Raw genomic sequence first — 25,600 nt, 5'->3', positions numbered from 1 at the left:
TCATTTGAATCGTCGTCCATTTCATTTTTTTTCCTCTACAATTTAGTTTGTTTTTGCTTTTTCACCTTCTATTTGCGTATGACTTGTAGCATTATGTCTTTCTTTCAAGTTGGCATCGCTTTCTTCTTCATGCCTTGTGCAACGCTGCCTAACAAGAACACACATCCTTCTTAATCATCGAGATTTTCCTTGGAAGAGTTCAAAAGTTCAGCCAAGAAATGAAAGTTAGTGTTACGTTGGTAGTCCGTTTTGTGCTTCTGCATCAACTTTGTTCTCCCCATCTGTCAATGGATCATCATCACTACGTTATCACAATCTTCTTCGTCGTACAACCTGTCTCTCTGTAGGCTCCGATTAGTCCTTCCTCGTTTAGAAACATAATACCATATGACTAGTAAAAATAGTTTGAAAACTTTGTCGGTAACTAAAAAACATAGCTAGTACAAAAAATGGTTGCAAAATAAGGGCAACGCGCGTTGTAGGCTTGTAGCATCACTAATAGCAACCATGACATTTCAAGTTGGAAGAAACCCATCGGGTGTTGTTAGGAAAATACGGTTCTCCGATTAATTCAAGTACTTATCTTCCAGCTTTATATATTGGAAACTCTCGATCAAACCCACACGGGGTTTTCCTTCAATAATAGTATTCGGGTTTTAATACGCGAGCTTAGTAACCGGTTCCTGGTTAGGGTTTTTGGGATTGATTTTGTTGATACAATTAGTTCGATCTATTTTACGGTTGATCTAGAAACTGAGAAGTCTAATATTTGCGAGGAACTATTAATCCTACTCAATGAGGTTCAGTTGATGATCAATAAACAAATATGACTCCAACGATCTTGAATGGGATATGTATTTTTATGCTTATGTGTTTGTGCAAGTCTTATGTGTTGAGTTATGTCATGCTTATGTGTTTTCGTATAAGAACTATAGAAATTGTAGGATTTATCAGAATAATGCAAGAACCGTAAACTATAATGAATATCTATCGGAGACCATGTTTTAGCCGTTGGTACAAATATTTGATAATTAAGTAAAGGCTGAGCAAATATCATCCCGACAATCTGCGAGAAGCAAAATCACCTTTTAACAAACTGAAAAAAAAAAAGTAAAACAAAAAGCTATCTTCTTATTGGGTTAAGGAAGCAACACCATTTCCATCGTCCTTGTTTGTAAGATTGGCTTTGGTGGGTAGTTTATGATATTCTTTCCGATAAAGAGTGTTATAAAGAAACCCTCCATGTCCATAACGGGATCAGTTCGAGTAGATGTTCAGCTAATAGAGCATAAAAATAAGATGATAAATTTTGCCGGGGAGGATAATAATAAAAGGCAAAGGAAGAAGGGAAAAAGGTTAAATCATTATTAAAACAGTTGGACTTTCACCTAGAATGAACATTAGATAAGATTTGTCTAAATATTGAGAGATAAACGGGTTTTGATTAGAACACTTACAACCTTCAAAGATAAGAGACCATGACGAGTCCCTTTTTTTTTTTTTTTTTTCTGTTGAACAACGACGAGGCCAACTTGGAAACGGAGTTTCAAGGTGAAAACCAACAGAAGCAGCAAGTGGAAGAACCGACATGACAACATCCTCGTTTTCAGTTTGGTAGATAGAACAAGTGCCTATAAACCACTTTCTCAACACTGGGACTGTCAGAACATCATAAAGTAATCATGTTATATCGAAATGTATTATAATAGCAGTAAAGATGGAATAAGAACTTAAAAGAGTAATTAAGCTCACATGATGTCAACAACCCTTGGTTGGAGTGATAAGAGGTATAGTCTTCCACCTTAGAGGTCAAGGGTTCGAGACACGCTGAACATTTAAAAAAAATATATAAAACCCACATGATAATGTGCGCTGGAGAGCTTTTCTTTGAAAAGCAGCAAGTCTTTTCACCCTTAAAGTGTCAACAACATTAATTGGTTCTGCTGATAATAATATTAATAACTTTTTTTTTTTGTTGAACTATAATAATATTAATAACTAATAACAAAAACCTACAGTATGACGGGAGAAGATTTAAAGCAGCAGTTCTGGAACCAGAGCAAGAAGGGCCTAACAGAATAGCAGCGAACCTGTAAAAGCAACATTCATTGAGAAACTTTATACAAAAATTGAAAAATACTATTGTCAGGGCGGACCCACGTAGGGGATCGTGGGACACGTGCCCCCCCACAGACCCCACATTAAAGAAATGGTTCTATGTGGCTAGGTTTAAGAAGTTTTCAAGATTTCACTTTATAAACTTTAAGTACCAGTTCAACAAAAAAAAAAACTTTAAGTACCATCTTTGGATGTAAAGTCAGTGGCGGACTCAGGATGGTTGTACTATGGGGGCACTTTTCAATTATAATAGATAGGAAAAATACACAAATATCACAATTAATCATGTACAAAGCTACACTAGCAGTCTCTACTAACAATACTCAAAGTATTGTCTTTTTTTTTAAAATTTGATTACGATCTACGTGAGTCTTTACAAGGTATTGATACATCAGGGAGATGTGATAAGCATGATAACCGCCTAATTTAGACTATGAATGAAAGAGGCCTAAAACCCAACCACCCAACAACATAAAAGACACCTAAAATTCGACAAATTTATTAACACCCTCAACCAAATTAGTTGTCACTAATTCGTGAGTTGTTTTGACTTCCGTCTCAACATATACTAGTAGCCTTATAGACACTTGAATTATTAAAAAAAAAAACTTAACTAGAAGATATTAGAGAACTTTAATCTTCAAAAATATAATCACTACGTAACTTCTTTATAAGAAAGCGTTAGAAGGTGGGAGAATATAAAGCAACATGAAAAAATATATTTCAAAAAATTAATAAAAGTAAAAGAAGAATGATAAACTGCGCATAAACATAATATATGGAGGCCACAAAATAGCTCGAATAAAGTTTGATGAAACCCAAACAAAAAAGGGAATGAATTTGAATGTATCAAGAATGTGAAGGGGCTAAAGAGATAAGATCTCACAAATCTAGGGTCAAAAACAAAATTCTAGACAAAAAACCGAAGTTACAAAAAGAAAAATATGTAATGGAGGTGAGAATTGAACCTCAAACCTCTTTGGCCGTAGCCTCCCCAAAATTCCATGGGTCTCTACGCGGGTCCGCCTAAATCTAGGTTGGCATGTTGGTGTGAATGTGTGTAGTGTGCGTAACAGGTTTTTAGTTCGACTCCCACTGTCTCCACTTCAAAAAACCTTTTTTGTAATTATTTTAATAATTTAATTTTGCGATCGACTTTTACTTTTGCCCCGTTCTTTTGCTATCTATTTCTTTTTTGATCAATTTCTCTTTTGATGCTCTTTTTCTTTTTAAGTTTAGAACTTCTTTTTGCTATAGCTTCGTCCTTAGAGTTACTGATTTCATCCTTAGTATCTTATGCCCCATATTATTTTGGGTTTTTTGAGCTTGCCCTCTCAAGATTAATTGGTAACTGAGTTTATCCCCTTCAGTAATTAGTAATTGAGCTTACCCCCTCAAAATTAATTGGTAACTGAGTTTTATCCTCTTCAGTAATTAGTAATTGAGCTTACCCCCTTATATTTACTATTAGTGACAAAAACAGAAAGGTAATGTTTGGCGTACGTAAAATAATTGCGACTACCAAGAACAACTATTCTTCAATATGATTCCTACTAGAGATTCTACCTCATTTTATTGTTTGATTTGGTTCGATTATGATTAGTAAAGATTGATTTTGTTTATATATTATTTACGTTATGATTTTATTATCACATACCAAATATATCTTTAGTAATTAAGACAAAAAATCTAAATTTGAGGGGGTAAGCTCAAATACCAATTATTGAAGGGGGTAAACTCAATTATCAATTAATTTTGAGGGGGTAAGCTCAAAAAATCCTATTATATACAGTACTAATTATTTATAATAAGAGTGTAGCATATAAGGGTTCTTGGTTTAAAATTTGAAAGTGACAAAAGATTTTTGGACAATTCACTTATAACACAACAAATTAAATGATTTGAAAGAGTTAGTTACAAAAGTTGTCAATCATTTCACGATTCTGATTTGCTTTAATAACTAAAAAGTGCCCCCACAAAGAGAATTTTCTGGGTCCGCCACAGACTATTCGTATAAAGTGGACGAAAGAACATGAAAAGAATGTAAAATGGACACGATCGTACCATGAAGGTTAGAGATTTTCAGATAACTACATATCATAGATGCTAGAATTTTTCAGAGAATTGACCTTTGAGTAAGAAGGGCCTTCGATGCTTATATTTAAGAAATCCCGGTTCAAAACTTTCACAACTAGAAGACAATAGGAACAAAAAACTTGTTGATTTCTATGTCCGAAAGCACATTCCTCTGAGAGACATAACTGGTCATCTTTTGAGAACGCTTACTAATGCCTAGAGAAACACATTGGCTACACGAGTGCATATATGTTCAAAATGATATTTTTACCCATAATAGCAAAATAAACTTCTACTTACACATTAGGCAAATGACATTTTTGTCCTTCTTACCGGATGACATGTTTACAAAGTTGTCAAAATGACATTTTGCCTTTATATAACCAAAATTACATTCTTACCCTTTTATAGTATCAAATTGACATTTTACCCTTATATTGTCAAAATGACATTTTTACCCTCGTATAATATCAAAATGACATTTTACCCTTATGTGATCTGGATGACATTCTTACCTTTATCTTATAAAAATGACATGTCTACACTTTACATTAAAATGACAATTTTGTCCTTTTATATTAGTGAAATCTCTTTTTTATCCATAGGTTGTCAAATTTATATTTTTATCTTGTTTTATTCACGGCTTGACATTCTTACTCTTAAATTAGCAAAGTCACACAAGGTTAAATAATTTTACAACATAGAGATAAAAAAATATAATTTTGAAAACATAAGGGTAAAAATGTAATTTAGACAGCTTCAAGATGAAAATGTAATTTTGGCAACACAAGAGTAAAAAAATCATTTTTGACTACATAAAACGTAAATAAAAACTTTTAATTGAATATTATGTTCGTAGAAGTTAGTTGTCAACCAAATAACAGAGTTCGTAATTCCACGGAATAATAAAAACTTTTTTTTTACTCTGATTACTTTAACTTCATTTGTTGAATGAAGAATATAGGGCATACAGCACTGAAAGAAATCAAGAGTAATTTCATGTTCAAAAGCTTATAAATATATTTTCTTTTTGCATTAATTTTTTACAATGTCCTCTCAACCCATTTGTGTTATTAACATCTTTTCATTATCAATAAACTTAACATTTCTTCGATTATCTTCTTTCTATGCTCTTTCTTACAATAGACAGCCCTAAAATACCAAACTATCAAGTTATCAGCAGCAGTTGGTTGCCGTCTTATCTTAATAGAATGTTGAGTTTGAATGAGTATGAGTTTGAATGTTCAAACTAGGCGAATCCGTAGGACCAAAAACTGAAAAAAAAAAAAACAGCAGCAGTCTGTTATCTTAATCGAAACTGCCAGGCATTAGAAACTAAAACTCCAACTCTATTAAAATTTCAGTTATCTGAGGACAAGCAGAGCTACAATTTTGTATAAATTAATACAAGATGACAGGGTACACAAAACTAGATATCTTGAAAGTATTCACTTCTAAGCCGCGATTAGAAGAACATCAATCAAGACGTAGATGTATCACAAACTTCAGTAGCAGCATTTACATTCGCCTTTAACTTATAATCATCGAGATAATTCTGATAAAGATAAGTCGAGAAGCCCCAAATAGCCATCAACATTGATATCACTTTCACCCCATCCATCTTATCATGAAAAGTTATAACAGCAACACCTGGAATAAGGGGCAATGCTAATGTACTAATAGCGTTGGAAAAGAGCGAAGAAACTGCAAATATCAACCCAACTACACCGACCGAACAAATCTGCCAAGCAATAGCAGTCCAAGCTAAAGTCATCACATAAGAAACTTTACCCATTTTATACCCTTCCATTTCTGCACTCAAGCTACTCCATTCTCCACTGGCGAAAAGGCCCACCACGCAAACAACTGTGGCAACAAGAGACGTATATATTTGCATATCCAAGACGCCTGAAAATGTTTCCCGTTTTAGAATCTTTTCAAAGGAAAACTGCATTAAACAGAGCAATACAGCATATGTAGCTGATGCACTGAGAGTGGAGAAGAACCCTAGAATGTACTTCCCTTTGGATGCTCCTGTGGATTCCGATGATTCGGAGCCAACTGCTAAGAGAGAGGCGGATAATGAGAGAATAACAACAGAATTAAGAATTAAAACGGTAAACTTTTGTCGATTGATGAGGAAGGAGAAAACTGCATTGAAAGCTAGTTGAGTTGCACAGAGAAGAGAATAGGTAGAGACAGGGAGGTATAAGAGCCCAACTGAATACATCATATTATTAGCAGCTACCAATAGACCAAGGACGATATAGATTAGAGAAAGTGTGAAGATCGATGGTTTCTTGATAGTCGGAGTAGACTGCTCCTGGGAGGATCGAAAGAGAAATAATGGGATGTAAAGAATCGGAAACGCCACAGTTTGAACAAGTGTAGCCATCCATTTGCTATTTCCGCCTTTTTCGTAGTAAAGTCTTCCTAAAAGAGTTGCGACGGTTTGCCCGACAAGAAGAAAGACGATGTTGAGTGCCACTAAGAACCACCATTGCCATCGTTTCAGTCCAAGGTAAGGCGTCTTGTCTGTGACTGTTGCATCTATGCGAGAGTCTGGTTCTTCAGATTCTTGTAGCGGAAAAAACAAACAATAAAAGAAAAAAAAAACAATTAGTCTTTCCGACACGAGAAACTATAGTTGACAGAAATCATTATTGTGTTATCATAAACATGATGAAAGTGAGAATCTACACGAACATCATAGCAAATTGACACAATCAATCAATAGCAAATCTAACAATTGTTCATCTAACCCTTTATACCGAACTATCTCAAATACTCGACTCTCCTTGGAATATACTTTGGTACCAAGTCACATAACCACTAGTACATGTTTTTTGAGCTTTATTAACTACAGAATAAGTTCATACGACAAGTTCGTTAACCTACACGGCGATCCCATTTGGTATTATTCGACGACAATTTTAAGTAAACAAAGAAACATAAACTAAAGATGTGATGAAATGAAAAAAAAAAACAAATAGTTTTCTCTATTGAGAAATGCATAAAACTCATAAATCAACTTACTTAAAACTAAAATTCAAACATCAAACTGAAATTTCATAACTATGATAACTTTCTAAAAGATAATTTCTTGGGGTTGTGACAATAAATCATGAAATAATTATACTTAATGAAAACCCATCCCTCCTAAAAATTCTGTGAGAACCCATTTCCAATAAATTCTTCATTTCATCTCTGAATCTCTGATTGTTGAAAACCCTATAAACAAATTGAGATTCTTAATCTGTTCAATGAGACAATTCACCAAAATTCCTTTCAAATTGAAATTGGGACTCAATTGAAGATACCATTATACATTATTTGGTTTGTCATACAAAAGATATCATTTAGAAAACAGGAGAGAAGGAGAAAGTCTTAGAGAGAGAGAGAAAAAAAACCTAACATCCGGACTTGTAGTGAGGGAAGAATCTGTGCCATTCAAAATCAGAAAGAGAGAATACTCCTTTTATTTTGTGAATCTCCCATGATCTAGCCGACTTGATTATTGGGTCCTTCCTTATATTGAGTTGACCCAATAATCAAATCGGCTAGATCATGGGAGATTCACAAAATAAAAGGAGTCTTCTTCCTCATAATTTTTTTTAACTCCATCCTCATACATCACCCACGTGCGTGAAATCTACCCCTCATTAAACTTTTTTAACTCCTCCTAAACTTTTTTGATTCTTCCTCATAATTTTTTTTTTTTTTTTTTATATACTACCATTAAGGGAGATTTTAAAAGGTCTCCCCGTTTTTGTTAAAAGGCCTCCCCATGGTTTCGTTGACTTAGTAAAAAACCTTTGGTTAAAGGGCCCCCTCTTTGAATGGGTGAAAAAAAACCCCTTAAAAGGTGTATTTCACCCACATCATTTGACCACGCCACATCATCATCTTCTCCGGCAGGGTCGCCGGCCGGCCAAACTTCCGGCCGGCGACCTTCAAATTTTTTTTTTTAATTCTCTCTCTCTCTTTAAAAACAAATTTTTTTTTTCTCTCTCTAGATCTGGTTCATATGAACCAGATCTAGAGAAACCTTCTTGAAGGTCTGAACAGACCTGCTTGAGGGTCTGTAAAAGACCTTCAAGCAGGTATGTTCGACCTGCTTGAAGGTCTGCAACAGACCTTCAAGCAGGTCTGTTTGGACCTTCTTGAAGGTCTGTTCGGACCTTCTTGAAGGTCTCTCTAGATCTGGTTCATATGAACCAGATCTAGAGAGAGAATTTTTTTTTTTTTTATTTTTCAGAGAGAGAGAGAGGATAAAAAAAAAAAAAGTTTTGAAGGTCGCCGGCCGGAAGTTTGGCCGGCCGGCGACTCTGCCGGAGAAGATGATGATGTGGCGTGGTCAACATCACCGGTCTTGGGTTAAGTTTGACCTAACGGCGTTAACTTTGCCGTTAGGTCAAATATTGATGAAGGAGGTGCTCTTTTGTAGAGGGGGCCCTATAACCAAATGGGTTATAATGAGGGGCGCTTTTAGCGGGGAGGCCTTTTAACAAAAACGGGGGGGCCTTTTAAAATTTCCCTACCATTAATTACGTGCGGTTGATATATTATCGAGATGTGGCAATGGACTCCACCTCTCTGGAAATCAAACTTAAGACTTCCAGAATTTTGGAGTTTATGTCAACACCATGTGACAGAGAGAGAAAATGAGATGGAGGAGAGAGAGTAACAGAAAGTTAAAAATAACGGAAAAATGAGAACATGTGAGTATTTTTGCTAAATTAGGGGACCAGGCAGGAAGTTGGTTACAAAGTTGGGGGTCATTTGAGAAATAACACTAAAATTTAAACATAAACACAGTAAAGGAAAACTAGAACACAATAGGAAAAAAAAAAAAATTAGGTACTAAATGGAACTGTCGCCACCGGGCCAAAAAAACAAGTTTGTAAGAAATTGTCATCAAGAAAAAAAATTTAGGTCAGTCTCTCTTGTTGGAAGGAGCTCTTACTCTGCTATAATTTTTGGTTCTCCTTCTCAAAATGAGGTAATAATATCTCATGCTTTTTCAAGAAGGAAGAGGAGGTAAAAGGAAGGATTAGTAACAGGATGGGGGTAAGAGAAAAAGTAGGTTCATTACTCACCAAATTCTACCCATCAGTTTGCAAAAGAGAGAGTGGTAGTAACAATCTATATATGGGTGGTGGTTCAAAATGAAGATAAACTGAATGAGAAATTCTAGTAATCTTAATACAAAGAACAGACATATTAGTACTATACTATGACCACCATGATCACAACCTCCAAGTAAATTCCTTTCTGATATCTAATTCCTTCTTTAATAGACACTCCATTATGCAAAAAAGCTTATTCAAACAACCTAACTGTATACCGAAAAACAAAATGCTCGACAAACAAAAAAAGTCGAAAACCTTTACAGATGACAAAGAGCAACTGATCAGAATTCGAGTAAAGAAAAGGGAAGAGAAGGGCAAGGTTTGAGAAGAATTTCAGTGATGAATAATTGGATTAACAAGAACATCCTCCACCCTGTGGCTGTGACTGTGATGCATTTGCATTAGTTGATTTCAGATTCACGTCGACCATGTCCTCTTGCTTTGTCGACGAAAGTGTTTCCATTCCTGGCAATGCAGCTGCTATCTTCCTAAACAAAGCCTGGAGAAGAAGAATAAATAATATTCATAAATAACCTCTAATTCATCGACGACAATCCTGCACTTGTACAAGTAGAAAAACCTAAAAAGAAGGGCGAATGCGGAAAAGAACAACCAGCTTCATAATGCAATGAAAGAAACTGATTGGGTTAAAGAACACAGATGAGGAAACCGAGAAGTTGAAAAGATTGGTTTTTAGTTTGACCCATAAATCATGGCAGAGGACATCCGTGCCAAGAACCCTGACTTGGCTGGTTTGTACCATGTGTTGCTTTCTATCGAGGAGAATCAGGTTTAGGTCTCGCATGTGAGGTTCTTGGTCCCCTTTATAAGATGAAAACATTTCCAAGCTAAGCGAGGAGAATCAGGTTTAGGTATCGCATGTGAGGTTCTTGGTCCCCTTAATAAGATGAAAAAATTTCCAAGCTAAGCGCCTACCTTAATGTTGAACCCAGCTTTGGCACTGGTTTCGATAAACATCACATTAAGATCACGAGCTTTAGCTTCTCCTTCCTCTATCGAGACTTGCCTGTTGCAGTCCAAGTGAGAGATATCAGATGACCTCAATGGCAGCAGATGGGTGGACACCCAAAACAATATCATAAGCTAAATAAGTACCATTTACATGTTGCAACCATTGGTTAGGAAAAAAAGAAACATTGTTTAGAGAGCACTTGCAGATAGAGGATTTCCTATAAATCAAAAGCATGAAGAAATAAATGATTGTGCTAAGATAAACTCGTATCGAGAATCACCTTTTGTCGACAAGATCTGTCTTGTTCCCGACGAGTACAATAATAACATCACTACCACGCTCAGTGCGAACCTCCTCGATCCATTTTGAAGTATTTAAGAAAGATTGCCGGCCTAAAAGAAAACATAAGTAGTTAGGATTCGCTCTAGGTCGGAAAGTAAATTACCCAACGTCATACAAATTACTAGTTAACAGAGCATGAATTGCTCAGACTTAAATGGCTAAAATGAGTTTTTATGAGGCAGATTAGATGGACATTTAAGAAATAAAACACTTCGATAAATTGCTCAGACTCCGCCCATGTGAAGGCAAATAGAGAAGGTTCATACTTGCAACATCAAAAACAATGACCGCGACGGAGGAATCCCTAATGTAACTGGGAATGAGACTCCTGAATCTTTCTTGTCCAGCAGTATCCCTGTCATAGATGAAGTTTCATATCAGTTGGTCTTCCCAATAGAAAATATTCTAAAAAATCTGACCAGTTATGTAACAATAAGAAACACTACTAAGTTATACTAATGTAAAAATTCGCCAGCAATAGCCATTTCCCAGGTCGATTTGTCTGATCCTGAACCCCTCATAGGACTAAGGCATAATCAGATTATTGATGTGTCATCAAGAATGAACTCTCAAGTCTCAATACAACAGAATGTTTTATTTTCGATATTTAGAAATGGATCCGATACAGATAATAAGCTGAATACAACAGCCACAATGACTCACACTCAACTATATTCATAAGTGTCATAGACCTCCAGTTTTCCAGTAGTACTACTAACCGCAAATCTCTCATTTACACACGAGCAACATTAACCGAGTTTCTTTTTCGTTAGTAAGAGTGTAAAACTGAGCAAGTAGAGAGAACACGCTACATAACTTCATCTAAAATTATGTGAATCAGAAAAAATACAATTTCTTCAGAGTCAAAAATTCATTTTCATATTTTCATTATTCTAGTTAACTACATTTATTCACACAGACTGGAAGATTGAGCGAAGAGAAGAGAACTAGATAAAGTTTACCAATTCAAGGGCCATAGTTAAGATTATATATGATGTGAGGAAGATCTTCTTACCAAAGTTGCAATCTGACTGTTCTATCTTCAAGGTACATTGTCTTCGATAGAAAATCGATCCCAATTGTGGCCTGTTTACAAAATTTTGGTGTGTAATCTTTTTTTAATAAAGAAGTGAAACAAGTCCAACAGTATAAATATACATAAACACACATATGAAGCAAGAGATGCATTGAAAAATAACCGAACGAAATTTCTTCTTAAAATTAACTGACAAATGTATCATGTAGGTAAAGTAAAGAAATTCACATGGTTGTGACAAAATAATTCCTGTTCCCATGGATTCTGCAGCACCTATAAACTGCATTCACATCCTAGAGTTTTTTTAAGAACTCATCCTTACCAGTAATGATTTTTGTGCCATGGGTTCGAACCCATTTAAATTCTGATTGGGCATTCAAAGAACACAAAAATCGTCCCAATAGTACATTGGAGGGGAGATGAGTGAACAGCTGAACTGACTCCTACAGAAAAAGGTTAAATCTTTTGTTCTTACATGATATTACAAGGTTAGTCATCACAACAATTTCTATTAAATTACACAGATTTCAAAATTGGGTTTTCACCTTATTTAAGTAATGAACTCTCCTGGTTCATAAACTCGAATCTCCAAACACAGATCTGCTAAAAATTAATCAAACAACTCATGGAAATTCAAGGTCCAGCAATTTTATTCAACAGACGAAATCATTATAAGTAACCAAGCGAAAGAAAGAAGAATAGATCATACACAACCAAAAACAACGAGATCAAAGGGGGAAAAACAGGATCAGTGAGTTGAACCCTAGATCAAACAAATATATCAATCCTAGACCTAGAAACTAGAAACTAGAATAAGAATATGAAAACAAAACCTTGAATCCGATCTCTATGATTTAAAAAATGAATAGAATTGTGATATATTAATTACCTGATAAGTATTATCAAACTTATCGTACATGAAACGAGTGATGATACTTGTTTTTCCAACAGATTGATCTCCCAAGAAAACAAGTTTGTATTTGGCCAGAGCAGAAACTGGAGCCATCTTTCTTTTAGATCTCACTGACTTAATAATAATTGACAATCGAGATCCACAATGTCAGCAGTTGAGATGATCGTTTTAATATGAAGAAATGTATTTTTAACAGAGAAAGAATTGGAAGAAGGGTTTATTCAGAAGCTGTTCTTTTCTCTCTCGGGATGGACGGAGTTTCAAGAGAGAGAAGAATTCTATAGAGAGAGAGAGAGAGAGAGGAGTTTGAAACAGCTGAGTTGTTGTTTGTTATTCTCTTTGTTGAGCTTTTCCTTTTCCTTTGAGACGGTGGGTGCGTCGTGTGCGTGTCTACATCCATACTTCCTTCGAAATTTGACGCGCTTGTTTGAAATTTGATTCAGCTGTGAAGTTCACTCCTCTCGCAATTCAACTCATACGTTATTAGATATATAATGTTTTATTTTTATTTTTTATGGATGTATATCAAATTAAGGACAAAGTCAACATTTTACGTTAGTTTTGTAGAAGACAATTTGTAGTGAATACAATCGTTTAACATACATGTTAATTGTCGGACAAATATTTTTTTTTGAGGAAAGTCAAATGATAGTTTGAAATGCTAAAATTCATACTCAGATTGTCTTCCTCAAATTCATGCTCAATCGTTTTATGCTAGAGTAAATGCATATGCATAAATATGTATACATAATGCTTTTTTTCTACTCATATTATAGAAGAATGGCCCAAGCCAGGATCCCCATGTCACATAAATTTCCTGTTTGTTGAGCAGTTTGTAGAAGAGGTGGTAACACTTTCTTTTTCTTCACTACAACGAGAAAAAGAAAAAAAAGGGCATGAGCATGAGAAGGAGAGGTGTTCGACAAGTCTTTGACTTGAACCTCTAAATTGTGATCGTAGCTAATAATGGTGAAGAAGATGAACATGAGACATGAAAGGAGACACAAACTAAAGCTTTCGAGATACCGACCAGAGTTCACTAAGAAGAGAAGCCGTGTTCATTGAAATCTTAAAATTAAGATTAACGTGAGATACCTAGTATTTGGGGTCACTGACTATCTCGAAATATCCAAACACAACAAACTAAGCAAGCATACGCAACTAAATTGTAGTAAATAACGTGGAAGATTGCGATAAATTTTGGTATAACTAGAATGACAGGGGGGACACATAATAAACAACCTGAGCAAAATGGATATAGGCGTCCACAACCCTTGGTTGGAGCAGTAGGAGGTTTAGTCTTCCACCTTATAGGACAACCCTTGGTTGGAGTGGTAGGAGGTTTAGTCTTCCACCTTCTAGGTTATGGGTTGGAGACACGCTGACAATACAAAGAAAAAAAGATATAGGCTATTAGGCTGGTATAGAAGGCAGGGCAAGAGACTACTTTTTAGGTACCTTGTCCCCGTCCACTATTTTTTGCCTAGGGCTTCAACCTCTGCAGTTTGTGCAACTTGCACGAACTATTTGAAGTGTGGGCAAATCTACTCACAAATTACGTACTCGTTGTTTATGAGGAAAAATGATGTCACGATATGTAGTTTAATAATCTAATTTGTTCATTATAAAAACTTTAAATCATTGAACATAGTTACTATACCTTCATCACACCCAGTTTCCATCCTTGAGCAAAAAAAACCTCATTTTGGACTAATTTCCTTTCTATTTTCAGCAGCTCTGTCTGTGCAAGGGAACAACATGAAAAATTCCTTCGACTATTCCAGGTTAACTATATCACGAAAATAAAGAGAATAAAAATGCCAACAAATACAAGTACAACCACAAGAATCATCTTTGTCAGCAGAAAATGGGGTTCTTTTTCTCAGTCTTCTTCTCAGCAACTTTAGCGATGTTTCTGCTAACCCTACATTGAAAAAAATGAATGCTAGAATTAGTATAAGCTATGGTTTACTAGATCTTGAGAAAAAAAAAGATTTTGATATTCGTTTACCTTCCTAATACAGTAAGTTGAGGTTCTGCCCGTATCAAAGCTTGCAATGGTTGCTTATTCGTTTCCCTGATCCAAAAGTAATAACAAGGATAGTTTAGACTCTGCTATACTGAGCAACGGGGTTGTTGCCTATACATAACATTGTCCGTGGTTTAGACTGCAACTAGACCCACTCAACCTAGTTCGACAGGGTATGTGGTCTTTCTCAGCGTGGGTTTGCCCTATACCGCCCCTCTCTGTCTGACCAGTTTAAACGCCAAACCCAACCAAAAGACCTACTCGATATATAATACATGGTGCTACCTTGTAATCAGAGGTGTAATTCTTAATAAGCAATGGGGGACTAAGTGCGACACATGACCTTCGAGCTCATATCACATGTATTCCACGAGATCACATAAGCAAAAATGCACAAGGAAATGAAGCACATACCAATCAATGGAGAGAAACCTATGGTGAATAAGGTGATCAGGGCCAACATAAGAAACAACCAAGCTACCAGCGTCAGGGTGAGGCCAGCTCCGTGAAGTAGGAAATCTCAGTATATATGTGCCAGGTTCATCAGTCCAAGCTCTATCTCTAAGTGAATTCTCTGCTTCATCCTTTGTAATCAACCCTTCTATCCATTTTGGTGACATACACCCCCATGCCGCATTTATACAGTCTCTTGATAATGTAAAAGCCACGGGATATAACCAATACCACATCTTGTCAAACTTTTCCCAGGTCAAATAGTCCCGGCATCCAGCAATTTCTCGGAGAAGCTCAAAGTCCTGAAATGATAACAGATCAAAAAAAGAAAACTTCTTGATTTAGAAATATAGGCAAGTCAATTCTGATCTTGCAAAGCCAAAGTTAGTACATTTTGCCTGGTTACGTAGACATGAATTTCGAGAGTCTAATAAAGATATGAAATGGACAAACTTTGCCGTTTCCATTTTAAGAATTACTGTAGTCTCTTTACCAGTTCGAAATGAAAAGTTCGATAACTACTATCTCGCTATATCTTTATGATCAAACAATTGCATTGAAAGCCATCAAATAAATTCCCAGCTTTTAGTTGAAAAGTAATAATGGTAAGAACGTAACCTGCGCTTTTAAACACCTAGTAGTACAACGAGAGATCTTCATGAATTGCTGCTCGATTTCTAGAATTGCATTCTGCCAAAGGACCTGAAGGTTTCCTTTAGAGATCGAATCCCAGGCATCATTTCCTTCATGCACCAATTTCTTTGCCATTGATATTTGATACCTAAAAAGTAGTATGGGTCAGAGAGAGAGAGAATGTTGTTCAGATTAAGACCAAAGGACCATACAATACTTAATACATTTCTATTAAAATTACCGGTGGTGAGAACACCCTGTAAATGTGGAGATCAGCTGAGAGAAGTTTGTTATCTCTTGATCAGTAGCAGAGGTTGCTAGCTCCTTTAGCATCAAACATCGTTCATTCATGCTTCCAAGACAGTACTTAAAAATGAACATATCTGAGATCGGACTTGTTATGCTCGTAACCATAGGGACTAATTTAGTCGCTTCCACGCTTTCAGAGTCTGATAAAGTGTTGTCTGACACTTCAAGGTTTTCAGGCTTCCCCCCGTCGTTTGCCCCAAAATTATCATCTCCCTGTTATATTGGTGAATATAAGGTTCAATTCGTGAAAAAGCTAATGAACCATGAAGTACCATCAGAATATAACAGAAATATACGGTCTACGGTCTCAGTTATGTGACGCTAGGAAAGTCCCTAATAGCATAACAGCTAGAATGCAATCCTGTCGACCCATGTTACGTTGGTTAACAGACTCAACAAGACCTCTCAATGTGCTCGGTGGGATCTGACACTCTAAACTCAGGATATCATCAAGTAAGCCCTTTCAGACCAAAGGCGGGATCTGGCTTGACCGGCGTAACATGTGGTTCAGTAGAACAATACTTAACAGTTTTACTACTTTTTGCAAATATACAATGAGGAGACCAGCTGACCAAATCTCCTGAACCAGGAACTCAGCCAGTTAATATCTTCCGTGGGTAAGAAGGTCAAGTTGTTCACAAGATTCTAGAGAACAGAGACTGGAGTCCCTTGAAACAACCATTAACTGGTCAAAACGTTAACTCTTTACTACCAATTTAGTTTTTTTTTTTTATCATTTTTCAGAATATGGAAAACTTACTTCACCTTAAACGGTAAAGATGGAAAGAGAACAACAAAAAGGCAAAAAATTTACCTGATTAGCATTCACACCATCAGGGTGTTCCATGTTTGGGTCCGCTTGGTTTCTCATAGATAAATTTTCACCTCCGACTTTGACGCGTTTTGGATTAGGATTGGATTTTAATTCTTGGATACTTGAGATCATGCTTTGACCATATCCAGCATTCAGTTGATTTTCTGGTGATCCGGCGTCTAGTCCCAATGGCTGGGGTCCATCAAGCGGCGAAGACACAGACCTTCTCAACCCAAGGGAGGTTGTACGGGTATTACGGCTCCTTGAGATGCAACGAACTGGATTGGAGTATGCCTCAAGGAAAGGGTATCTTCCAGCTTTTGGTAAGTCAAACCGAAGACGGAAAAGTCTGTTGTCACATTTGGAGGATAGCTATTAACAAAGAAAAACTAGTTAGTACTCATTAGGTAATCAGAATGAAATGGTAAAAACTGATTTTGAACTTCTTTCAGAAGTTCTCAACCAAACTCCCTGAAGCTAGCATATTAAAAGATCACAAATATTTCCGAAATTAAACAACAAAAATGGATGATTTGCTCACAGTTACAGTTAGAGAGAGCTACGACTAAAAAGCTTTATTATATATAAGCACCTGAGATATTTTGAGCTTGAAAGATGCCCGTCCCTGAAGTAATTTGCTTGGTCGTACAGAAGAAGCAAATTCAATTCCATCATAGCTTGTTAAAAGCGAAGCATCCGCATCATTTGGCTTATCAACGGGTAATCCATTGTCAGCGTATTGAAGCGATGCAACAACCTGAACAAAAAATGGAAAGCCATCATGACGATAAAAACAGATGGTTGGGAATAGTAGGAATAACAGAAATCCGGAGAGAGGAAAACCTCCATTTCCATGTTTACAGGGTTGCCAAATGCGTCTAACAAAACAACATCCACGGAAAAATTTCGTCGGCAAGATGCCTGCAAAAGATTGAATACTTAGTATAAGGAGATGGAAAGAAGGCAAATAATAGCTCTATAACAACAAATAAGAAGACGTGTCTTCAGATATCTGAGATACCAAATACGCTAAATTCAGGGTTCCAAACAACTTTAAGTTTTTTGCTCGAAGAGAAACAAACTAGGTAACTAAAATAGTTGTATGTCAATGTCGAATTATCATTAAATACGTATATTATAGACTATAATAATAGAACTATGCCAATAATAGTATTAAGATATATACAATTAGAGAATTCCCGTTTCAAACACGAGGAATAGTAATAAAACCACAAGAAGAATGTCAACAACCTTCCCGCCAACAATGTTCCAAACACCATCTCCACCATCTTCAATCTCGGAAACGCATGAATTATCAATAGATAATTCAAGTGGAGGGTTCTGCAATCAAAAGAAACTTCTCTAACGTAAGCATCGGATTTATATGCAAATGCTAAAATTTACCAAGAGAACCAAAGCAAAAAAAAAAATTTAAGCACCTCAACAAAATGACCATTAATAGACGAAGTTACAGGCAGAATACGAGGATAATGAACATAACCATGCAGTTTCCCATTAACTCCATCAGCACCAGCCAAAGTTACTTTCTTTACTTTATCCACGCCTATCTTGGAATCCTCCTTCGAGAAAGATGATAGAGGCTTCTCTCCTACCACCACCCCATCAATGTGAAGACGAACAAACTTTGTAGATACCTAATGGAATAAATTGGCTCATAAGCATTTTAGAGACTAATATAAATATAAGTTAACTACCTAAACGAAATGTTTACGCCTACCACAGGTGCATAATACCACAAAGACCCAGTTCTACCAAACGAATATATGCAAACAAAAGAATGATATGTATATATGGTAAGAACCCATATGTGAATAGGACAACAAGGTCTGCTACACTTAGACATCACGATGAATTAGCTTTAACTTCCATTAAACCATCTCTAGTTTCACCTTCTCCTTTTGGCTACCATGCTACGCATATACCAATTATGTACGATGTTATAAAAAGCTAAATAGTGGATCATTTATGCAATCAGAGGACCATGTCATCATACATCAAATATTTTGGTCAAAATGACTGAAATATTTTGGTGTGTCGACATGAAATTCAACATACAATGTTTGCAATCATTTCAGTGAAAATCGTTGTTCATTTAAGAAAACCTGTGGATACGCAAATCTTTCAATGGAAACTAATGTTCCTTTCACTAACATTGGATTTTAAGAAATGGAAAAAAAAAACTTACCTTATTTAGTTGATTTTGAATCTTTGCTTATAGCGTTCACAAAACGCTATTGATTTTTGTTAGTAAATAAAATATATGACGCTTATAACAACAATCACTTACATTCTTCTACAATAGATTGACAAAAATGCCATAAATTTCATTTCTAAACAACATCGGTTTTGCTAAAACTTGGTGACACTTTTGTATGCTTCTTTCATTGGTTCCCCTACTTTCTATCAACAAATTCCATAATATTTGATCACTTACACAACATTTCCATTAACTCGGATAAATTATTATTTCGGCAATTACCCAAATATATCCACAACGTTTTCAGTTGCCAAGTTCACCAAAATGTAATACCTTCAATACGACTTCCTAAAACAAATCTATAACAGATTATTGTAGTTACATGTTGTAGGGTGAAAAGAAAGAAAGGTTATAGTTTAAGCTTAAATAATAAAAGCAAAAAATAAATCCTGAGTTCAAAACCAAAGGGCTTCATTCTACTTTTGTTGTTTGAGTTTCATCTTCAACTTCTGTGGGATTTCGCGAGTTAAACCAAAACAAGCTTGCAAATCTTACTTCAACTAAATCAGTGCAATTTGCGTGAAAAATGTAGAAGAGAGAAATCTAAAGGAATTAGCAAACCGAATGAAAGAAGCTGTATTCTTCTTAATCTGGGAAAACTATAGAAAATAAGAAACCGTGGTTTCATTTGGTGAACTTCATCATGGAACTGTTTCTCCTTTAAGAAACATACATAGAAAAATGTTGAAAGACCTTAACTTCCAAAGAGAAGAGGTTTTCAGACTCTTGTTCTACATAAAAAGAAATGGAATCATATTAGACTACGAGAACAGTGTTTAATGAGTCACGTCTTACTTGACACTTGACAGTGCGATAATTTGTAGTTTACACCATAAGTCTAAAGCAACGCGAATATGAACACACAGTAAACAACGTAGTTACCCAATTTCATGCAAGGTAAAAAAACCAAAACTAATGTTCACAAAAGCATTTGGTGGTTTCAGAAAACCATAAAGCTTGCATTTGAACTTCGAATCTATGATATCAGACAAACCTCACATCCAACGTGGACCCATTTTGCCAATGGAAACTCGACCTCTGCTGAGACACATGGAACTTCAGTCCATGAAGTGGAGTCGCTGGTTTTTGGAGCCTCTTCATGTAGAAACAGCAAAGGGTAGAGGGTCAACTTTTTCTCCTGGTCCAAAACAAGGAAAGGAGCATTGCCTTCATTATCAGAGTGCACCTGGTTAACATATACACACCCAAAAAATTTATATTAGTCCTTCCATCATAAGAAAATAATTATACGAAAAGGAAGTTTCAAATAACATTGGTTATCCCTTTTATAACAACGAACGACAAGAAATGGAAACAGATGTTGGAGTCAGTATAGAACACACTGGCTGATGTACGAGAGACTACGATTGTTTTTGTATTTTTAAATAATCTGAGATCTGAAATGGAGTAAGATTATGCATAACTTTAGTTGTTTTGCATGCTTCTTTCTCTCCAACAGAGTTAGATTTTACAACAAATCTTCCCCTCCAATAGATGTTATTTCAGGTTAAAAATAAACCTAATTCGGCAAAATGCTTGTTTTAACTTCTGAATTTACTAAAGAGATAAGGGCATGGAAAACCCATATTATACAACTTACATAATTGGATTGAGATTCCAAACTTGTGTCTTTAGAAAAACATTCACATCCTAAATCATCATTATTCTTACCTAGAAGAACATGGGCATAGACACAAACACCAAAAATTGGATATGAGTTGATTCTCTTAATACCGAGTGCCATGAAACCGAACTTCTTAAGTCTTATTTCATCATGAACCATAAAGCGTTTCGAGTAATGATCTTCCCCGGCCAGAATGTATTGACTGCGAGAAGATTATATGTTCGGGTAGAAAATACTACAACTTTTGCAAATCCATTTGGCCGTGTATTAAATCCTTTATACTAAAGAGTAAAGAACACTATCGTATCTAGAATTCCATATCAATTTTTACAAACATTGCTATCTGAAAACAGAATAAATCAGTATATTCACTGGGTATTGAAATCAGAAACCCACAAAATTCCCCTCTCAACAAAGTGTTTGATATGAAAACCTAAAAAAACAAACTCAAAACTGGAGTGAAGGAGAGAATGAAAATGAATAATAGGAAATCAATACAGAAATGGGTATTGCTTCTTCCGACTAATTGTGGCAATCTTGAATTCATCACATAATATATACAGGAATCCACCAAATTAGATCATCCCTTCCACCAATCCCCCAGAAATATAAAACATAAACTGGGATTTGCTTAGAATTGTTAATTCCCCATGAAATTTTACAAGAATCATAAAATAGGAAGAGAGAGAGAGAGAGAGAGAGAGAGAGAGAGAGAGAGAGAGAGACCTGTTGAATGATTGTAGCAGAAGGGGAAGTAGAGTTCAATAAGTAAACCCAGAGACATAATGAAAACGTGCCATCTTCACTGTCTACTTCAAAATTCAGATTTTTCAGCAACGAATAATCATCTTCTTGCAGAACTAAAGATTTGGCAGCCATGATTCTGGGGTAGTTTGAAGTTCAGTTGATCAGACAGATTATCCTCTTCTTCCTGATGGAAATTTTTCTGAAGAGATTACAATTTTTCCTTCTGATCAGGGTTTCTTTTTTCTTTCTAATCCCGCTCTGTTTTTTTTCCCTTTCTCCTGTGGTTTTTAACGGGGGGATGTTAATTATCGTTAAGTTTAAAATTACAAACAGTGTTAGTTAACGCTGGTTACACCAAAACAATGGTCCGTCCCATTGGGTCCTTCCATTCGGGCTTGGGGTAGTAGATCGACTTTGAAATCTCCAAGATCACAGGTTTGATATCCATACGAAAGTCCATTGTTTATTGAATTTGTGTTGTTAAGGATGTAAATAATAGAAAATGATAGAAGAGACTACCAAAGTAGACCTGCCATAGGAATCAACTGTTCACCAAGACGGAAAAAGTAAATGTAGAGAAAGTTAACTTAAAAATCGAGACCGTTGATCTCGTGCAAGTCTGGATCTAAACTAAACTTCGACTCTTATCCTCTTGTTGTGTTGCTTGTAAATAATGATATGTACGTGTTTATGGAACTCGTGTAATTATGTTGCTTGAGAAAAACAATCCATCAACGTTAGCATTCGACTTTTGTCTGAAAATTAAGAGTTTTGCGCACATTCCATTGAGTTTTTATATTTTAACCACAACTAGAACTAACCAATTGTACAAAATTTAGGAACTAGAGACCATTCGAAATCTCTCAAATTTGAGGAACTTAACAACTATTTATAAATCACTATAAAAACACTAAAATCAACAGAAAATTGACAATAAATATTTTCAAAGATTTAACCACTTTGAAAACCTTTCCAGTTCTAGATTAAAAGAGTAAATCACAAAAAAAGTAATTTTAATTACAAATGGAAGTCTTTTGAGATCTTTCTTTGTACTTTATTTTCAAAGATTTGACTAAAAAAATAAGAGAATCTATATGAGTTTTGATGAGGATTCTGAAAGAAAAACGAAACGAAAATAAAATAAAATAAAAGAGAGAGGTTTTATAGGCAATGTCCAAACTTATTAAAGACAAACTTGCTAAAAGAAATTCCTAAAACGGTTAAAGGCAATGTATGCAAAGGAGACAATGCCTCGGGTTGAGATTGTCGGCCGATGAATCCCTGGTCAGCAACCATAAAAAAAAAAGATTTTTTTTTCTTTCTCATTCCTTTTTTTTTTTTTGAAAACTTTCTCATTCCTTCTTCTTCTTCTACCTCCGGTGAAGAGGCAAACAGTCGTCGCCCAGTGATCTTTGACCGACGACTTTTTTTTTTCACTTCTTTCTTCTTCCATCTGGATCCAGGCGAAAGTGGTTCTCGGACAAGACCTCCGGCGAAAGGTTACCCTTTCGCCAGAAATGCTAGAGAGAGAGAGCATAGGCAGAAGTAGAGAAAAAAAAAGGAAGTGAGTAAAAAAAGTCGTCGGTCGGAGATCACCGACCGACGACCACTGTTTGCCGAAAGAAGAAGAGAATAAAAGGTGGGTGATAAAAACCCTCAAATTTGGGTATTGTCTTTAACTATAGTTGGTTAACTTCTTTTGACCAAATCATAGGTGGAAAATACTTTGCCTTTATCAAGTTTGAACATCTATTATATAAAACAGAAAACGATGACTGTGACAAACATCCTTTTTTAATAAGGGATATTGTCTAGAAGCCCTTCTCAAAATTTAAAATATAGTCCTTCGTAGAAATAAAGTTACCTATTTAAAAAACAATAATCCTTTCCTTCTTAGAAATAAAAATTCTAATTTAAGAAAAAAAGAAACAAAATAAATTTCAAGGGTTAAAATCTATTTAAAAAACAATAACCCTTTCCTTCTTAGAAATAAAAATTCTAATTTAAGAAAAAAAGAAACAAAATAAATTTCAAGGGTTAAAAAAGAATTTAAAATCTATCCCTCTCAATAAAATAATAACTAATTTAAGAGAAAATAAACAAAAAAAATAATAACTAATAAAAATCTCTCTCTCTCTCTCTCTCTCTCTCTGTCAATAATAATAACTAATTAAAATCTCTCTCAAGTGTATAAAACAGAAGGGAGAACGATAACTGGGACAAACATCCTTTTTTAATAAAGGATATTGTCTAGAAGCTCTTCTCAAAATTTAGAATATATTATTTCTTAGAAATAAAATAACTTATTTGAAGAAGAAAATAACTATGTCTTTAGAAACTAATTTAAGAAAAATGGAAACAAAAGATATTTCAAGAGTTAAAAAAAGAAATTAAAATATCTTTCAATAAAATAATAACTAATTTAAGAAAAGGAAACGGAAGAAAATAATACCACAAAATTAGGATATGGAAAATCGGGTGACACGTTTGGAGAGAGCACCTAAAACAATACAATAGAGCGATTGTAGAAGCATTTGTTTTTTGAGAATTCGACTACGGTCTACGTTAGTCGTTACAAGGCATAGATGCATCATGGAGATGTAATGAGCACGATAACCGCCTAAATTAAACTGAGAATGAAAGAGGCCTAAATCCCGACAACAAAGAGGCCTAAAGCCCGACAAATTATTACATTATATATAGCCTAAATTACATAAGATAAATCTTGATGGCAGTTGCTTCCACCGAAACTCGGTCCCACGACCTCATGGTCTTAAGAGGGGTGTCCAACCGTTACACCAAAGGGTGGTGGACAACTGTAGAAGCATTGTGTTAGAATTTCGTCACATTTATTTATTTTTTTGAAACCAAGCGAACCATATTCATTCGTACGTGATTGAATCACAATTGTTACATGGATGATCATAATTATTTCTCTCTTCAAACATCATGAGAGTTGCATACCTTTAAATGCAAAGTGCCTCATGATGAGAAAGAAATTGGACTAGACACGACTCAAGAAAATGACCCTAAAGGTCAAAAATGAAAGGATCTTATAGATCACGGATGAAAAGACCCTAAAGGTCACCAAAATAACAGAAAAATAAATTAAGAAAATACTAAATACATCCCCCTCTTTTTAGCTGGAAAACCGCCATTGTCGCCGGAAAACCGTCGTCATCACCGGAAAACCGCCGTCACCATAGAAAAAAACCACCGTCAACACCGGGAGACATAATTAACTCAGCAAGTCTCAACGAGTCAATTTCTTCTTTGTTATTGATGAACACGATTCCTTCGTTGGTAAGAAAATACTAAATACATCCCCCTCGTTTTCGCTGGAAAACCGCCATTGTCGCCGGAAAACCGTCGTCATCACCGGAAAACCGCTGTCACCATAGAAAACAACAGCCGTCAACACCGGGAGACATAATTAACTCAGCAAGTCTCAACGAGTCAATTCCTTCTTTGTTATTGATAAACGCGATTCCTTGTTCTTTCAACCCATATCTTCATTGTTAATCAAATACAAACCATTATCAAAGTTCATATTTTCCTCTTCACGAATCACAATCGTGATTAGAATGTTTTTATAAACTTACTCCACACCCTCCATTGTAGATTGATTCGGATAGATTCTTCAGATCCGGATTATGATTTCTCATAGTTTTATATCCTTCCTGGAAACCATAAACAAAACTTTAGTAGATCAACCCACGTTGGAACTATGAACCTTCAACTAAGATCCATTGTTTTTGTTGAAGTTGTTGTGGCAGAGAGAAGAATAAGGATTTGAGTGTGATTGTGAGAAAGGGAAGAAATGAGATCTAAGATCAAGTGTACCAGTGAAGAGATAGAGAGAGATTAAGAGGAAGAAGAAAAAGAATAGAGATCTATATTATCTAGAGATATTGAAAGAGAAGGGAGCGGTTTTACCAATTTCGTCGGCGCCACCAGGGAGGAAATCGTTCCGCCCGGCTCCCTCTCTCTCTTCTTCACCAGTAATACTACTAGTGTTTACGTAATCGTCACATTTAATTAATACAACTGCACATGATATATCCTAATTCCCTATAAATTTCCCAATAAAAGAGGCAAAAGTCAATGAGTACCCGACCCGGTT

The 25,600-nt window shown here is 35.5% G+C and overlaps 3 protein-coding genes across 5 annotated transcripts; all 3 read right to left on the bottom strand.

Moving 5' to 3' along the window:
* Positions 1-5,522: 5,522 nt before the first annotated feature.
* LOC147569785 (putative purine permease 11) lies at positions 5,523-7,763 on the bottom strand. 2 transcript variants are annotated; one of them, XM_086656294.1, is made up of 2 exons: positions 7,605-7,763; positions 5,523-6,771 (listed from the first exon to the last, which is right to left on the bottom strand). In XM_086656294.1, exons 1-2 carry the CDS (start codon positions 7,642-7,644, stop codon positions 5,675-5,677), a joined length of 1,137 nt encoding a protein of 378 aa, XP_086512420.1. In that variant the 5' UTR covers positions 7,645-7,763; the 3' UTR covers positions 5,523-5,674. The 2 variants fall into 2 exon arrangements, with proteins under 2 accessions (XP_086512420.1, XP_086512421.1); XM_086656295.1 differs by lacking the exon at positions 7,605-7,763 and adding an exon at positions 7,231-7,554.
* A 1,583-nt stretch (positions 7,764-9,346) lies between these two features.
* LOC147569784 (ras-related protein RABH1b) lies at positions 9,347-13,062 on the bottom strand. 2 transcript variants are annotated; one of them, XM_086656296.1, is made up of 6 exons: positions 12,567-13,062; positions 11,657-11,727; positions 10,908-10,996; positions 10,580-10,691; positions 10,263-10,353; positions 9,347-9,825 (listed from the first exon to the last, which is right to left on the bottom strand). In XM_086656296.1, the coding sequence occupies exons 1-6, from the start codon at positions 12,681-12,683 to the stop codon at positions 9,679-9,681; spliced, it is 627 nt and encodes a 208-aa protein (XP_086512422.1). In that variant the 5' UTR covers positions 12,684-13,062; the 3' UTR covers positions 9,347-9,678. The 2 variants fall into 2 exon arrangements, with proteins under 2 accessions (XP_086512422.1, XP_086512423.1); XM_086656297.1 differs by having other exon boundaries at positions 11,657-12,120; positions 12,223-13,019.
* A 1,126-nt stretch (positions 13,063-14,188) lies between these two features.
* Positions 14,189-21,989, bottom strand: LOC147569783 (SH2 domain-containing protein A-like). Its single transcript, XM_086656293.1, has 12 exons — positions 21,457-21,989; positions 20,101-20,292; positions 18,268-18,483; positions 18,080-18,169; positions 17,672-17,749; positions 17,421-17,585; positions 16,829-17,200; positions 15,947-16,227; positions 15,691-15,853; positions 15,034-15,374; positions 14,602-14,667; positions 14,189-14,514 (listed from the first exon to the last, which is right to left on the bottom strand). Exons 1-12 carry the CDS (start codon positions 21,607-21,609, stop codon positions 14,448-14,450), a joined length of 2,184 nt encoding a protein of 727 aa, XP_086512419.1. The 5' UTR covers positions 21,610-21,989; the 3' UTR covers positions 14,189-14,447.
* Between the last annotated feature and the right edge of the window lie 3,611 nt (positions 21,990-25,600).

This window comes from Eschscholzia californica, unplaced genomic scaffold, assembly GCF_041429995.1.
Source record: "Eschscholzia californica isolate CP2 unplaced genomic scaffold, dmEscCali1.0.p SCAF_1, whole genome shotgun sequence".
NCBI classification, from domain to species: Eukaryota; Viridiplantae; Streptophyta; class Magnoliopsida; order Ranunculales; family Papaveraceae; genus Eschscholzia; species Eschscholzia californica.
Note: the sequence above shows the minus strand (reverse complement) of the source record. Positions and strands in the feature narration are given on the sequence as shown.